The sequence below is a fragment of the Akebia trifoliata genome, chromosome 5 (genome assembly GCF_017979445.1).
Source record: "Akebia trifoliata isolate Shusen 1 chromosome 5, ASM1797944v1, whole genome shotgun sequence".
Classification (NCBI taxonomy): Eukaryota; Viridiplantae; Streptophyta; class Magnoliopsida; order Ranunculales; family Lardizabalaceae; genus Akebia; species Akebia trifoliata.
Genome location: NC_141379.1, coordinates 6,657,733 through 6,675,337, shown reverse-complemented (window position 1 = coordinate 6,675,337; position 17,605 = coordinate 6,657,733). Strand labels below are relative to the sequence as shown.

Sequence of the window (17,605 nt, the reverse complement as noted above, 5' to 3'; positions counted from 1 at the left end):
CCACGCCACCCCTTCTCTCACGGGGGAAGCGCTCGGCCTAAGGCACTTTCGTTTCGTTTCTTCTCTTCTTCTTCTTCTGTATCTATTTATATATCCAATTCCAATAAACCCTATTTCCTTAATCTCCTCATTCCTGTTCTACCACCCTTCTTTTTTCAAATTGACCCTTATGTCCTCATTTTTCATTTATGCGTCGTCAGCTGTGCGAAGATTTATCAAAGTTCAAACAACCTTCAACTGATTCTGTACACTCCGTGGCAGGATTGCTGGACCATCCCACCATGCGATTATACCATCTTTATCACATCACATAAATAAATCTTCCAAGTTGATTGGGCTTGGCTAAATAAATTATCCAAATTTATTATTGGGTCTTGAATCTTGATGGGACTAAACATTTAGATGGTTAGAGTGACGGTGAACAATGAATCACGATCTCTTAAGGTGTCGTGTTCCTATAGAATAAGAATGATGTCTACTAGGCATGTTTTGGTTGCTATAGAAACGAGACACCGCTCTGGATCACAACTCTTGAACAATACGTAGATGGAGGTAATAAATAATTATGCTTTATAGAATTGAAAGTTGGACAGTCAAGAAATCTTGTGATAGAATCTTTGATAATATGACACTTTTTTTTTTTTTTCTTTTCAGACTCCCCCATCATAGAACCGTAAATCATTTACTTTAGGATACACAAGAAAAGAATTTATGATTTTGTAACTGCCATGTCAAGAAAAGTAAGTAGGTGTCTGAAAAAAAGGGCGTCGGATTATCATTAGTCTTTATGATAATAAATTGAGGTGATGATTTGAGAACTTGAGATGGATGGGTAGAAAAGATAGAATTAAAAAAGAACAGAATTTCAATTTAGGTTTGAAGATTCTAAAAAGTCAATAGTAAGACCCAAAAGAATGTGGATTGAGATAGAAAAAGTGAACGTAAAAATACTTTTAATGGTAGAATATGTGAATTTGAATAAAGTGGAATGAAGGGATAAAACTCATTTACGTGACCCCAAATCCTTGGGATAAGACTTTGTTGTGATGATTTTTAGATGTGATTAATGCTATGTTTGGATTGAGAGAAATGGTGAGAAGAGAAAATAGTTGAGATTCTTTCCATTTCTCTTGTTTGGACTGTTAAATGGGGAGAGAAGAGAAAAGAATTGGAGAGAAGAGGAGAGAAAAAATGTTAGTTTTTATTTTCTCTCCAAAAGTGGAGAGAAGAGGAGAGAGAACCCATATAAAATATTTTATAATTTCAACTCTGCCCTTAGATCACTTTTATGATATTTTAAAATTTTAAAGTTATCCCAAGTTTTCTCCCGTCAATCCAAACATGGTGGAGAGAAATTGAGTTTCTCTTCTCTCCTCACATAGCCTAAGGGAATATAACAAGGGTCAGGTTAACTGACTCGTGAAGAAAGACTCATGAGAAAACATGCGATCTCAACTATTGGATTTTGTATTTAAATGGTTGAGATCATGTGTTTTTTCACATTCTCATCATCATCGAAGCTTTCAATTCTATCTAAAGCCATACCTTTATTAATTCAAGTGTGTTCATCCCATTTTCACTCTCACTATCAATGTTTCTTTCATTATTCTTCCACTCTTTCAAACCTTTCAGCGTACACTTCCTTCCAACCAAAGTAATAATTAACTTTCATTACATTTGAATCGACTTCCATTGGAATTACTCCAAATTTTCTGGGAAATAACCCAATAATCTTTGGAATATTTTCTGGTCTCTGTACTCTAATAATACCTTTTACTAAACAAAATGATCGAGGAAAGGGCAACTTATAACTGGGATGAAAGGGTGAGAGTTCCAATAATGATAAATATAAAGAATGTTAAAGAACAACATATATTTATAAATTCACAAAATGATTTTTTTTTTTAAACAGGAACCACTCGATCTTTCTTTTTCTAATGATCGGTGGATAATAGCAACAACCCGCATTTCACTGTCCAAATCAATTGTCATCAAGGGTAACGATCGTTGGTATTTGTCCATGATTTACAAAATCGATTTTGTTCAATCTCACACAACACAAGGCTTGTTCTGGCAGTTCTTCCGGCTTTTGTGCCTGTCAGCATTATCAAAATGTATTACTTTTAAGTTTTAACATTTAACTATAGTTTAAAAACTTGATCAAGTAATCCAAAAAAAGCAGTTATGATTTTTAATATACCTGGATGGTTAAACCTAGATCTAGTATCCCATTTTTCAAACGTTCTCGAAATGCTTCAAGTCCCTTCCTTGATATATAGCTGAACCGATGTATATCGAGGTCAATCTCAAAGTAATTGGAACCCTTCATGAAAAATAACAGAGTAAATCAGAACTAATCTCAAAGTTAGTAAAAGACACTGACGAGAGAACCGTGCACTACAAACCAAATATTGTCTGAGATTTAAGTCAACTTCACTCATATTTCACTCTACTTCATGTAATGCAACGCTAACAGACTCTAAGATGTATAACTGCATCTGATAATTATCACTTTAGCGTGGGGAAAGAAGAAGTATTCCTTAAATCGGTAATTTGTGTATAGTTTGTGCAGTCTGGGACATTGTATCTATTGCATATATTTCAACACTAATGTTGAAATTGTAATGAATTATAGTACGGCCAAAGGTTTTACAAAACAGTCTCAAAGTATGTAACAGTATCCCACTGCGAACTGTTTTTTTTTTTTTTTTTTCTTGGTGGGAAAGCTGGGATTAAACCCACAACCTTATGATTGTGAGATACAGACTCAAACCAAAACTTGGATAATTTGTCAAGGTGCCCATATGGACTCCATATAAGAAACTTCTACAGTAACATTCGAATTACTACATTATGTAATGGGTAGTCCTAACCAAAAAAGATGAATAATTAAGAACTAGAGATACCCAGAATTAAATTAATTCCTCCTCAGAATCTATCATCAATAGGGCATTAAAACAAACAAAACAAATGGAGAAATTGTTCTTCACCTTATAGAAATTGTGTTGGGGACGCGAAAGCACAGGCTTTTCATTGTAAGCATGCAAAAGCTTTCTTTCGGCAGAACTCAATTGAAGATCCTCGGGGTTAACCACTCCAGCCATGATTTTTAGTCTTTCTCTATAAGGAACTGTGAATTCCTTCGCAAACCCTTTGGCTTTTTCCATATCATCCTCAACCAATCTCTGTTGCAGAAATATATGCCAACAAACATCTTGTAGACATAGAAGTAACAAGAATCCAAGAAAAATGCAATGCTTAAGGTAATAACAGAAAAGAAATTGACAAAAAGAGCAAATTGTGACAAAGGAGATTCAAAGACGAGACATATTGAATGTTGGGTCCCCCACCCTTACATATGCCCTACTATGATGTTGGTAGGATCAATGTGAACGTTAAGATTAATAAAATCAACTTTGGTTTTTAATGACTAATAAAGGCAATCACCTTATAATGATTCCATAAGCTTGAAGACGCAAAGTGGGTAAGTTTGTTATTAAAATTCCAGAACACATGCATCATGAGAACAATCAGACCACAAATTCATTGTGAAAAAAAAAATTAAATTGAATCATAAATTAATGAAAGGAATACAGATTGTCGACAAAAGATTCATGTCTGTCGAAGAGTAAATTTCCAATCCACACTACATAGAACGAAAGCGAAGGGCCTGAGGTTAACAGGATTGTCAAGCAGTTTTAAATTTGTACTTGTAACTCAGTCCTTCTTAAAGTAAGGGTTGGTATTTTTAATATTTTTGCTTAATGAAATTTAGACTACTCATTTAAAAGGAGGGGGGAGGGGGGGGGGGGGGGGGGGTGTTCTAACACTTTCCCATCCGTAAGCAATGTGGACGAGATATGAACCCTTGTGCACATTATAAGGCTTAATCAACCTCAAAGACTAAAAGACAAGCATCACTATAGAAAAACAGAATGAACAATGAACATACAGAAAATAGATAAAAGGCATTTCTGAGGAGAGATTCTATTGCCATGCAAACTTTTGCTACCGCCACCGCAATTCATATGTAAATCACCAAAGAATTACACACATCTTGGGGTGGCATTAGTGTGGTCATAGAAGCTCTCTTTCTGAGGTTGAAGAAATATACTCCACTGCAATTTGGAAGAGATTATTGAAAAAGGGAACTGACCTTGATGCTATCCTGAAAATAAGGAGAGATATCTTCATCAAAAGTCTCAGAAACTTTGAAATACAATACAAGGCTCATCCCTTCCCCATCACCATCACCATTGAAAATTGCAGTGGGATAAGTAGGCAGCTGGGGCAAGAACACAAGATGCATATTAAGAGATCCTTGGGATCTAATGCATTCTATAGACATTATTCAACTTGAAGTTCAGTTTACCCGACCCGGTCCAACCAAAAGAAAGGAAGAACGAAACAATATATACCTGAATATTAATGATCAGAAGTGAGGGCACTTTCTCGTGTGCTTTCACAGAAGGAAGCTCGAGGTGCTGAGCAATGTGATGTATCTTTCTTGGGCACACAAATAAATCGATACCAATTGGGGTATAAGGAGTGCAGTTTGAAGCGGGGCATTTTCGCTTATCTCTGCATGATAGATTGTTAAATATAAACCAGAAATCAATAGAGTGTTATTGCTACATAAATTACAATTCTAGATACAATGGAGCAAATCAATAACATGCCTGAAATAGTTCGGACCACGGAGTTTAAAAACTGAAGGTGCAACTGGAGACCAAGATCCTGACGTTGGCTTCTCTCCGGACGAACATGGAATGAGTAGCCCTGCTTTGGGATGATACAAGAATCGCTTTGGAGCACCTGATACATATTAATTGGATTTAATCTTCTGAACTATGCAAAATAATTTCATGATTTAAATCATAAAAGACCAAACCAGACCATCACAATATCAATTACAATCTTAAGACTGTATTAGGTTGCCATGATATAAGGTACAAATTCAATACTAAAAATATGTTGCTGAATAACCATGATTCGCTAAAGAAGAGAAACAAATGGTTGTGTCTCAACTCACTTCCATGATTTGACCAGCAGTAACAATCTTTTTTTTTCTTTTTCTTTTTTGGAAAATATAAAAGATGTATAGCTTGAATAAAAATTCATATATGCTACATATTTTTCATACAATTTATGTAGATTACCGGAAGTAAATGTAAATATAAAAAAGTTAGGAATGAGTAGTTGTTAAAGAGTGTGAGAAGGGATCTTGGAGCAGTGTTTGACTCTTGGAGGCAATTCTAATACCGACAACACTTTCCATCGCTTACAAAAATTCCAATCGATGGTAAAAATTGGAGATATAAGTGATAATTCTATTGCAAGGAATTCTTTATTTGAGACCTGAAATTTCAACAGAAGCCTACACTTCTGCAAACTGAAACTTCATACTTACAATGTTCTGTAGCTTCAACTCCTTCACACGATTTCCTTTTAAATGACAGTCGAAAAACTGTTGACATCTTCCTTTGCGATGGTGGACCTGGACTTGCTGGAGGTATATGCTTGTCATTAAAACTAACGGAAGGAACCAACCGAGGAAAGCAAGACTTCAAAGTGTTTTCCTGAGCTCTCTCTTCAGAATCATTTCTATCCCCTTTCAGACCATTAAAGCTTCCATAAGAATCTTGTAACATTTTCTTCCTCTTGATACAAACTTCATCAGCCTTCCCTAAGCAAGATAGATCATAACTTTTGGTACTTAAAACAGCAAAGCCATCACCTTCTTTGTATTCATCTTTGCAGAACTTCTCAGTTTTAACTCCATCTATTTTCAAATATCGTTCAACAAATTCCTCATATTTGCACCTGGAATCAACAAAGCACGAAGCACTTTCGTACTGAAGCACTTGGGTACCTGAGATGTTCCCAATAGTGCTGCCTAAAGAAGAAAAAAGATCGGCAGAAAGACAAAGAGCACTAGATATAAATTAAAAATGTAAGAAAGCATTTGTGTTTAAGTTGTCAGTCATGTAAAAAGTTGGTTGATCATAACCATCAGATAATATTAACATCGAGTCGAGCTGGAGTGACATTAAAATTGACATCGATTCACACAATGTTGACGTAGAGGTGCATACAGAACCATAGATGCTTTTCACTCCTATCTCAATGAAAAGCATCTATGGCTCCGTACACACATCCATGCATGGTTTTAAATCTTGTCCAAGACCGAGATGACATCATCTCGCTATCATCCATGAACAAGACGGATAGACAAGGCGTCTCACATGTGCAAAACTCGCAAGCCAAACGAGATGGGTCAGACGATATTTTGAAAATGTAATCCGAGTCAGTAAAACTCGTCTGAGTCAACCGGGATTTTGTATATTTTAATTAAAATAATTATGTTTTTAAAATTTTAAGTATTTATTATCTAAATAAAATATAATTTTATGATTAAACACTGTCTAATCTACCTTATTTTTAAAAATATATATATTATAATTATTTTCATATCAATATCTATGAAAAAATAATTGTGAACCGAGTTAAATTGTTTGTCTCATCCGATACGAGTTGACTTGTCCGAGACAACTCGGTCTCGTCCATGAACGAGACAAGGCGTCAAACCGAGTTTTGATACCATGCATCCTCGTCAGCAATATGTGAATCGATGTCAATTTTAATGTCACTCCAGCATTTTCCTATTAACATCTTATAGTCTGCTCAAAATATTTGATTGTAGTCAGTAGGTCTTGCACGGTGGACCATGACACACATCATATTCCATCTCCAGCGCTGCACTGCTGTGGTAGTTTATCCTTAAAGTCTAACTTGACAATGAATTTGGATTCCCTCATTCTACCAAACCAATCGGTTGGAGATTAATGTGCATTACCTCCGTGAACACTGACGAAGTCATCATCAGAATCAGACTCCAGAATGCTGAAAGAGTCGAACCATGAATCCTCTTGGCATATTCCTGCATACTCATGATCTCCTAAAGTCAATTCTCATATAGTTTATTGAAGGCAACCGTTTCAACTATTACAATGAATATTTCTTTATTGTATATATTAAGAGAGATTTTCTCACAACCACTTTTTTTTATTACAGACCAATAATGAAATTAAATGTTGTGTTTTGGGGGTACAGATAACCATTCTATTTTTCACTGAAGAAGCTCTTAAATTTGGTTTCTGCTCAGGCGAAAACAATATATTGTGCTCTAAGGGGATGGTTATGAACATGAGAGTGATTGAGGAAAAAATCAAAGGTTGGCTTCTGTTGGATTACTGTTGCAGTTGCTCCACTCTTCCTCTTCTTTTTCTCCTTTTGTTCTAAACCCACTTTTTGGTGTATCTATATCCTTATTTGATGTGTTATGTATAATTTTATTAATTGGCATGTTACAAAAAAGTTGGTATGGCAATGTAAGCCCTCTATATGAATGGTGTGTAACATAACTTACATCTGGGAAAGGATGTAATGGGATACAAAACATGGAGATAAAGCCTAGGAGAGATTATAATCATGCATACAAAAGTGCAGAACATAAAGGCACAATCTTAACAATAAAGAAAATTTGAATTTCATATAGATCTAGAAATTTGTGATGCTGGACAAATTTACAGGTATACCAGAACAGAAATCAGGATTTTTAAATTTCATGCAAGATTCAGACCTACTTTACATTCTTTTTAGTACCAAATAACGACACTTTGACAAAAACTAAAACCAAGTCTATTCCATAATCAAAATCAATGCATTGTGGAAGATATTTGCTTGGATTTACAGAACATTTAGAAATAAGATTTACGAATTTAATTTTACACTACTGAAATAGAGAATGTTAAAGGTCCCCCAAAAATAGATATACACCAATAAAATACTATTCTAAAACGATAAAATTTTAAGAGAAGTTTGGAGACAATAGACAACAACAATCATTTGAAAACATAATATCAAGATTCTGCAGCATAGAAAGGGTCCCTTATCAGATTCCCAAAGGGTCTGACCTAGGAAATCAACTTGATTGGATGAAAGAAACAGCCAACCACTAGGCCTTGTTCTATACCGTTTGCAATTCTTCTCTTTCGTTTTTATTTTTTTTAAATTTTCTTTCTCAAGCATTCCAGAGTATGAGTATCATTGGATGGATTTGATGAACTGATTAATGATTTTGAGTCAGGATCCAGAACGATGTCCCGTTCCTATACCATAGGAACAGTGTCTACGTGGCATGTTTTGGTAGGAATTAAAGACACATTGGGCTCCTAACCAAGCCATTTTTCTAAATGACATGCAGCCCAATGTGTTTGTCATCCAATAAACAAGTGACACGTAGACATCGTACTTTCCTATAGGAATGGGACACTGTTCTGGATCGCAATTCAATGATTTTTGACCCATGAAATTTCTTAGGTGGCACCCATCAAACAATGAGCCTGACCATTGTTTCTATCTAATAATCAGATGACAGAACCATTTTTTTTTTTTTTCACTCGATGTAATATGAATTCTTAATAAGGTATGCTAAGAGGGAAGAGAGCTTACCATTTGCATCAATTTGACTATGGTGCCATTGTAACTGGGTGAGATGAAATGTTGAATTGGAAACCTCAGATCTTCTACAGGTGGTTGTTGCACCATTCTCAAAATCAACATGAACAAACTCACTAAGAGCAAAATCTGTTACTTTTCCAGCATTACTAATCCGTTTCTTGGGTGCATCAGAGAAATTGGTGGACCTCTTTCCACGATATTTGGTCAATCTGGGATGCTGCTTTCTCCTTGGTTTGATTCTTCTGTCTGGTGTTGACACACAGCCACCCATTGTGATGAATCGGTTTTACAAATCCCAATAACAAGGGAAATTGTATTCAAGTGAGATGTCACACTCACAAGAAGAGCCGGCACAAACCATGTGAATGACAGGAAAGTGATGGACCTGCCATGTAATTTTTGCTAAGTACAAGAGCATATCCTACCAAAATACATTCCAAGAGCGTAACTGAATTCTACCTTTTTTTTTAATGAAGATTACTAAATTGAGCTTCAACTCAATAATGGGAAAACAAGCATCCCATTAACATATATTATGTTCTCTAATTTCTATATGATGTGTTTCATCAAATTTCAGACCAAAAAGGGCATGGATCGAGGGAGAAAGCAGATATGAACGGAAATGAATAAACAGATGACATGGATTTAGACAAAATTGAATGGAGGAACAAGATTCATTCAGTTGACACCGAATTATAGGGTTAAGGCCTAGATGATGGTGACATTTAATCATCTTAGGGCCCTAAAGTATGAATAACATCAAAATCAAATACAATGAACTCACTCAAAATTATCTTTGGAACAGGACTATGACCAAGTACTTAAGAGTCACTGTGACTGGCATAAACAAGGATTCTTTTAATCGATATAAGGACTCGAGGAGGAATCCATTCCACGCAGTACTAAAAACTTCAAATTATATTTTAAACTAAATGTTGACCTTTTCTAACTTATTTCTCCTTTCTTGCAGTGCATTGCTTAGCAAAATCTAAGTCATTAACAAAATCTGCTCACCAATGTTTCGAGTAAACAATTGTACAAATATTGATGTAAGAGTCACAAGGTTCACATGAAGCTACCTTACTTCTTCTGGCTAGGATCAGCAATGTAAGAAATAGCATTAAACTCTGCCCAAAATCTATATAATAAATACAGTTATGGGGTATAAACATCCCACTCCAGCTACAATGGAGTGGGGTCCACACTATTTATTGCCTTCCTCTTCACCTCCTTTAACTTTATTGTCTTTCCTCTTCCCCGCCCCTCTCAATAATATCCCTCCAATTCTACTATCTTTCTTCTTTTACCCCATTTTCAATAATACCCCTCAAACTTTTACTATCTTTCATCTTTTACCCCAAAGAGGATGCCCGTGCTTAGTTGATAAGACACTGATGACAACAACAACAACAACGGTAATGCTGATGATAATGATGCATATTACTTGGTTTAATACAATCCACTAGAAGTAAAGCGTGTTTTTTTACCAATTAGGCATTGGTGAGAGTGAGTCCATGAATGTTGAATCTGAGGACCATGTTTGAGGCTAACATACACCAAAATGGGTGGATTATTGACCAAGGCTACTTCTAACGATATTTAATGGACCAAGACGGCTATGATATTTCTTTCAACCATTTCTACCTTCGCTGCCCAAACACTGGTCTGTTAAAACATTAACAAAGACTAGTATGCACAGAGAGGGAATCAATGATGGCTGACATGGGACTGAAGCTTCCCTTTTTCTATCATGAGGGGCTCTGCCCTGACATGCGGATGGTTATGTTTGTTGCCTTTGCCCATAATTTCATATGCAATAATTGTTTATGGATCATCAATAATTAACAGGACAAATTAAATAAAGTGAAACCACCATTACGTCTAAATGAATGAACTGAGAATTCGAAACCAAATCTACCAGCTATCTATGTTGCTAAAGTCTGCAAGAATTGACACCACATGCCTCAGTTAAAAACCCGGCTCAACCCACTTGTTCATCCATCAGCTGGAATAAAATGGGTTAGTTATAATTGAATTTCGAAAATTACCACAATCATCAATGGATTGCAAGAGAAATTTAAGAAAACAAATTATGAAAAAAAAAAATCAATCAAAATTGAAAATTGCATATACTAAGTTTTTTTTTTTTTTTTTTTTGGTTTTGCAACGCCTTGTAATCTGGCTTATATCTAACCTGAAACTACACAACACGCCCCACAAGTGTAATGCAGAATCACGTATTTGGCAAAAATTGTAATCTTATGTTTAATAAACCTGAATTGAATTTGAAGGTACATGTGATGTTATGTTCATTAGAAAATCACGACAATGATTCCACCTCGTATACCATAAAAAGAAGACAAAAGCCAAAAGTAAATGAGAACTAATGCAAATTGTTAAAAAAATTGTTAATTAACTAATATCAATAAATAAATAAAAGATAAATAAATTAAAAGCAATGCAAATCAAAGACAAAAGAATATAGGGAAAAAAATTTACTTTTTTGTAAAAAGGCCAAAGAAACAAATCAGTTAATTAATCAATATCAGTAAAACAAAAGATAAAAAAAAAAATCATGGCAATGCAAATCAAAGAGAACAGAAAATGGAAATAAAAGAACATTTTTTTTTATTAAAAAAAAAAATACCCAAAAACAAGTAAACAAATCAGAGAAGAAAATTAATGGCATGTTGACAAACACAAAATCAACGCTTCTTTAAGAGGAAAAAAAAAAAAAGGAATTAAGGAAATAAATCAAAAGAGGGAGAGTACATTTACGAGCAAATGCAATTGAGATAGACAGAGAGATTACAATTGGAAATTTAACTAAAACAGATATGTAGAAATTGAGTCGCCATTAGAGAACATTTAAAGATATAGAGAAATAACCAGAGCAAACGATGAGAGAGAAATCAAAAGAGACTCAAAATTGAAGAACCCTAAACGATTGAAGATCGCTAGAAATCAATCTAGAAATAGAGATAGAGAGGACCTGAAACGAGAGTTGATGAAGAGTTTGATTGCAGAAGAAGATCGATCGATCGATCGAAATTCGCCCTCTTATCTCCTCTGCAACAAGAACAACAATAACAACCAAACTGCCCTCTCGAGAAATAAAGAGAAAACGAGAAACAGAGCAGTTCGTGGTCATCAGATTCGACTCCATTACCCACACATTTTAAAGTTTAAACTCGCTCTCCTCCCTCCCACATTTAGCGGGCGAAGAAGAAGCTCTTCCTTCCCTTTTTCTCCTACCACGTGGCATTCTTGTTTTATTTTTTATTTTTTATCTTTTTTCCTTCTTTTATTGGATTGGATTTCTTAGGTCCAACGAAATACAGGTAAAAAATTCTACGAAAATCCGAACTCATCTTTTACGAAATTAGTTGATGTCCAACTCTGCGACAGACACTACAAACTTCATAACGGCTGTCAATAGGGCTGGCAATGATCCGAAATATACGGATGTCCAAATCGGTCTCATCCGATTCAATTCGAACATATTTTAATATTTTTTTTTATTTATTCTCAATTTCATATAAATACATATAAATAACAGGTTTCAATACTTTTATTTTCCTCCGATTGAAAAGTGGATTTTTTTTTTTTTTTTAATTTTATATTTTAAAAATCTTTTCAACATTGATAATTTGAAAATAAGGTATGTATTCCGATCGAATCATGATTTTAGAACTTGTTCGAATCATCTCGATATTAGGCATGAACAAGATAGACATAGAAGTTAATTTTTAGAACGAGATTTAATGCCTCACATTCATTTTTGAAATTTTTGGATAAGATGTCTTAAACGTATCGAAAAATTTGTTCAATACGACTCGATATCAGGCATGGACGAGATGAGATGCGAAATTGAGTTTTAAAATCATGGATCGAATCAATTTTTGATTAAAGATAAAATGAAACGGATCAGATTCGGTTCACATATTCATTTTGATCAAAATTTTCGGATTGATATTGAAGTGATACTGATTCAGTACCGAACCGATCAATTGCCAGCCCTACCTATCAATTTGCCTAGTTAATCTGGATTCTGGTATGGCCCGGCCCAAGAAATCAAGGTTTAGGGGTTTGATCATGAGTTTTATGGGCTAGATAGGGTTGTATTCGATCTAATTAATATCAATTGGGTTGATATTTCTATTGGTAAGCATGGAAAATATTCCAAAACATAGGGATAGTTAAAAATAAATAAAATTAAATAGGATAATATGTCAAAGTTTTGGGAGGGAAAAAGTTTGTTAAAAAAACTCCATTATTATAGTCTCAAGCAAACCGTTCTCAAATCAATTGGATCAAATTGGAATTGTCAAAAAAAATCTTTCTAAATAGTTTCAATTCTTGAGTATTATCAATTCCTATCGAATTTGGTTCTCAATCCGTTTAATTCTAAGAGATCAAACTGAAATCGTTTTCAATAAAAAGAGAAACAAAATTGATTCTGGTTCATCTTTGTTAAATGTGTATACATTGACATCCCCAATACTCCTACAAAATTTCAATATTAGCTTTCCCAACCTAAAAATACAAGATTAGGTCTACATATGACGAAAGATCAAATTCGCCTTTTTGTTGAGGAATTAACAATTAAATTTTGTTTAAAATACGATTCAAAATTTACATTTAAAAAAAAAAATGAATAAAAACAAAATCAATTAACGAAAAGGGATATTGACTTTTAGTCAAAAATAAAACCTAATCTTGCATTTGACGCGGATGTAAGATTAATATCATCGATTTCAAACGAGGTATTACTCAAATTCCCAATTGGCATTTTTTCCTAAATTAACAGTAAATTACTATAATATATAATCTGTTTAATATACTTTACTTTACGACCCTGCTTGGCACGAAGCAATTGTTTGCAAATGCAAATGATTTGTGGTAATCTAATTTATAGATGCTTGGTTACATTCTGAAATTTTTTTGCATTGCAAATTATTTGCTTGCCTCACAAATTTCAACAAATAGTTTGCAGTCAAAAAAGTACTGCAAATGATTTGCATGGTGGCAAGCAGGCCTACTTGTTGAATAGACCCAAATATGGGTGACTATTTGCACACACCAAAATGACTTATTGTACTACTTACTCATAATACCCACCAAAAATATAAAATGTCCAATTGCACACATCAAATTCATTTGTTTTTTGTATAATTCTCATTACACCCACCCCATAGGTACCAAATGATTTTCTTCTTCTTCTTCTTCTTCCTCCCTTCTCTCTCTCTCTCTCTCTCTCTCTCTCTATATATATATATATATATATATATATATATATTCTTCTTCTTATTATTATTTGCATCTAAAAATGTTTCAATGGGAGTTTTAAGCTTTGATCTTTCAATGGAAGTTTTAAACTTTGATCTTACTTTTTTTTTTTTTTTTTTTTAACCATAACACCTCAAATTGAATCGAATCCATTCACATGAGAAAGTTTTATTTAGTGGGTACCTATTGAATATGCTTTGTAATATTTGATAGAAAATTTTGTTTAAAAGATGCCTATTGAATCTGTTTGGTAATATTCAATAGGTACCTACCAAATTTGTTAGAACAAATTCAATCTATACATATCGAACATAATCTGTCAAAAATCTCTGAGTTCTTCAATTAAAATTGTCGTTTTGGAGGGTTTAATGGTGATTTTTTTTCCATCTGCTTCGACGATTAATAATGCAAAAAAGTAAAAAAAAAAAAAAAAGATAACTTAGTGAAAGAAAAAAAAAATCTAAAATCTAAAATATATCAATTCAATTTCTCACAAAACTCAAAAAAGAATGTCGACGATAAATTTTACAAATCTACATTAAGTTTTTTTAAATAAGATTGTAAATGATTTTATTGATTTTGATAAAAAGGAGATACATATCTTAATATTCTCCTTTGATTAATAGTCAAATACAAAAATAGTGACATATGTAACTTTTCTTCTCTTAGGATTTCGTGTTTTATCAACTAAGAAAGTTGCTTTTGACAATGGTTTTGTTTGTGCTTAATCTTCTATAGATTTTCTTCTTGTCGGACTTCTCACTTTATTGGTTGAGAAGATTTTTTTGACTTTCAGAGAAAAGCTCTATGCTTGATTTTCTTTTTAATTGGAGTTCAGATCTCTGAAGAATTTTGCTTTGTCTCTAAAAAATGGCTTGAGAGATTCTTCTTCTCTAAAGAGAAAGTTTTTGTTTTATGAGAGAAAGTGATCTAGATCCCCGCTAACTGAGGGAGGCTTTGATATTTATAGACTTAAAAATAACTTAGCTTTTTAATTATGTCATAATTTAAAAAGTTTTGATTAGTTTGTTTAAAGAATAAATTTGTCCAAATATAATTTTAAGGATTTTATGGATTGTTGATGAGTCAAACTTATTTATTTGAGTATAGGGCCTAATACTTATTGTGAATCACTTTGATTTTTCTTAAATCATGGGTTTTATCTATAAAAACTCAAAATCAACTCCTTAGAAAATCTTTTCTCAATCAATAGACCCAATTTAGATGTGTGACCTATTTATAATTTTGGGGACCTTATTTTTTATTTATAAATTTTATAAAGGTCTTCATAACAATTTGATGCCTAATACCTAGAAAGATGAAAATGAAAAGAGAGAGAAGAAGAAGTTGAAGAAAAAGAAGAAGATTTTTTATTTGATATTTTGTGGTGGGTGCATTGAATACACTTAAAAAAAAAGGTCAAAAAGGTAATTAATTTTTTATTACAAAAATCACTTAAAGTAGTACAATATGGACTATTTACCAATTTCACCCTTTAATGTATAAATTCTCTTTCCACGCCATACTAATCAACTTTGTTTGACTAATGAACAATGTCTTGTGTATAAATATCTGAAATTTATTGGTTAAGACATATACATATCCCAATAGTACATGTCTCAATAATACATATTTTTATGATAAAATTCGACAATTAGGATTTCAATAATTTGACAGTTGAGATTATGTGGTTTTTATGCAATAGTTTTTGTAATATTGTATGGATACCATACATTTTTTTCAATATTTTTTACAACACCGTTGGATGTCATTGGATCTTATAAAATGGATGACATTTGGGAGTAGTTAAAAATCTTGATTAAATCTCGTTCCTTGATTCGGTGTCATCCAAATTACTAGTTGACTGATTTCTTGACACACCTTTTTGATTTATTTCCTCGAATCAAGAAAAAAACAAATGATATTTATGAAAAAATAACCAACTTTTGATGAATTTACGATTCTGTCTCATTATTCATTTTAATTATCAAAACGTGAATGGTTACAAATTTGGAGGTTTTAACGTGATTATTTTGCAGGTTTAAAGTAACTGATTGGAAATTATCACTTTAAAACCTCTGAATTCGTTGTCGTTCATGTTTTGGTAATTAAAATGAACAATAAGCCAGAATCATAAATTCTTTGAATTCAACTCACGAAATGGTAATTCACCCTAGAAACAAATCTATACAATATATTTGTATCATTGATTTTTCTGGATTTGATCTAATCTATTATGTGACAATTCCCTCATAAGAAGGCCCTTGCATGATCTTAGGATGACATGTGGAGTCATTTGAGTATAGCCATATTTTATCCTCGACGGGTGTATAATATTTTGCATTACAACTCTCGAAACATGATCAACAAAAATTCTAAATTCTGAAATCAAATTCTAGAAATAGTGTTGTAAAATGAGATTTTGGATTCGAAAATCAATTTTCAAAATAAGAATTTGAAATGAGGATCTAAACAATCCCAACCAAACACACCCAAACCATGATTAAATTTTGGTGTTCTCCTTCACTAACGTTGTGCCTTGAAATTTGACCTTAATTAGTATAAAGAGATTCATTGCTTAAATTAAGGATGATTCCAAACACAAATAGCTTATACATTGTACTCATTTGTACACTTCTCTCACTTTTTGATAGAAATAAGACATATAAAAAGGGAGTTTCAGTGATGTGTCTTTGGTAGTATTTTCTTCGGCCAAAAAGCTTGACATGAAACCATGATTGATTGATAGATATATATATAGAAGCATCGCACCAAGAACATGCCCTGGAGTATGAGTAGGAGTAGGAGTAGGAGTGCAGGTCCGTGGGACCCACTCTTCAAATCATTTAATTTAAGTAACCCTTTCCTTACCAAGACAGTGAGGAAAAAGACCTTGCTAAGACTCATCCACAGGAAAAAGATCTCGAGATACGTAAAATAAATTTGATTTTTTTTTTCTTTTAAATTTTAAAAACTTGTTTTATGCATCTCGAGGTCTTTTTTTTCCCTTACTGTCTTAGTAAGGTTAGTTGGACTCGTTAATTTAATACTCTAATAACATAGTCGTTGCATTGGGATTCACTACAAATCTCGAGGTCCTATTAATGTATCTCGGGGTCTTTTGATCGTCATCTTAGTCAGGAAGTGTTAATTTAAGGAGTCATGATAACCTGACGCCCCTATCACAGAATTATAAATCATTTGCCTCGTGATACACATTTTAAACTGATTTAGCGTATCTCGAGGTCAATGATCTACTGTTCTGTCATGCGTTTATGTCAGAAAATCATTATTCTAATTTAAAAATGAGAGGAAAGCATATTATTGCAGGATAGGGAAACAACTCTGTTTTACTCTTGACCTACGGTAAAAAAGTCGTGATAGCCTGATTCACTTTTTCTTTTTTACTCAATTTGACTTCTCCTTCACATCACCGTACATGCTTTTCTTCGGGATACACAAGTTCAGATATTTTAAGATTTTATACGGTGTGTGGAGAGAGTCAAAGTGAGTACACAAAAAAGGAGTATGATTATCAGGACACACAGAAAAAGGTTCCACAAGAAACTTTTAAAAGAGAACACTAATGCTAGGGTGACATTCGATTTACTGCGATTCTTACATTACTGACTTGGAGGTGTATACATAACCGTAGATTGTGAAATCGAATCTCGAGGAATGAGAATCTACGGTTATGTAAGTACCTCCACGTCAGAAATGTAAAAATCGCAGTATAGCTAATGTCACCATAGCACGACTCAAAAGAGAAAGTTGTAAGTCTCATTATAAGCAT

At 33.4% G+C, this 17,605-nt stretch overlaps 1 protein-coding gene across 3 annotated transcripts; it reads right to left on the bottom strand.

The window, feature by feature from the left end:
• Positions 1 to 1,812: 1,812 nt before the first annotated feature.
• On the bottom strand, positions 1,813 to 11,703 carry LOC147401303 (uncharacterized). 3 transcript variants are annotated; one of them, XM_086442527.1, is made up of 11 exons: positions 11,516 to 11,703; positions 10,442 to 10,528; positions 8,515 to 8,908; positions 6,857 to 6,940; positions 5,411 to 5,896; positions 4,680 to 4,815; positions 4,419 to 4,581; positions 4,157 to 4,285; positions 2,991 to 3,185; positions 2,201 to 2,323; positions 1,813 to 2,095 (listed from the first exon to the last, which is right to left on the bottom strand). In XM_086442527.1, the coding sequence occupies exons 3-11, from the start codon at positions 8,792 to 8,794 to the stop codon at positions 1,982 to 1,984; spliced, it is 1,710 nt and encodes a 569-aa protein (XP_086298653.1). In that variant the 5' UTR covers positions 8,795 to 8,908; positions 10,442 to 10,528; positions 11,516 to 11,703; the 3' UTR covers positions 1,813 to 1,981. The 3 variants fall into 3 exon arrangements, with proteins under 3 accessions (XP_086298653.1, XP_086298652.1, XP_086298654.1); XM_086442526.1 differs by lacking the exon at positions 10,442 to 10,528 and having other exon boundaries at positions 11,516 to 11,702; XM_086442528.1 differs by lacking the exon at positions 10,442 to 10,528 and having other exon boundaries at positions 5,411 to 5,872; positions 11,516 to 11,702.
• Positions 11,704 to 17,605: the final 5,902 nt, after the last annotated feature.

Excerpts from the sequence above, each read along its gene's own strand:
- LOC147401303 (XM_086442527.1), bottom strand. The coding sequence starts at position 8,794 with ATGGGTGGCTGTGTGTCAACACCAGACAGAAGAATCAAACCAAGGAGA. Across the intron at positions 4,286-4,418 it reads TTCTGATCATTAATATTCAG|CTGCCTACTTATCCCACTGC; the intron begins GTATATATTGTT and ends TTCTTGCCCCAG. Across the intron at positions 2,096-2,200 it reads ATCTAGGTTTAACCATCCAG|GCACAAAAGCCGGAAGAACT; the intron begins GTATATTAAAAA and ends TAATGCTGACAG.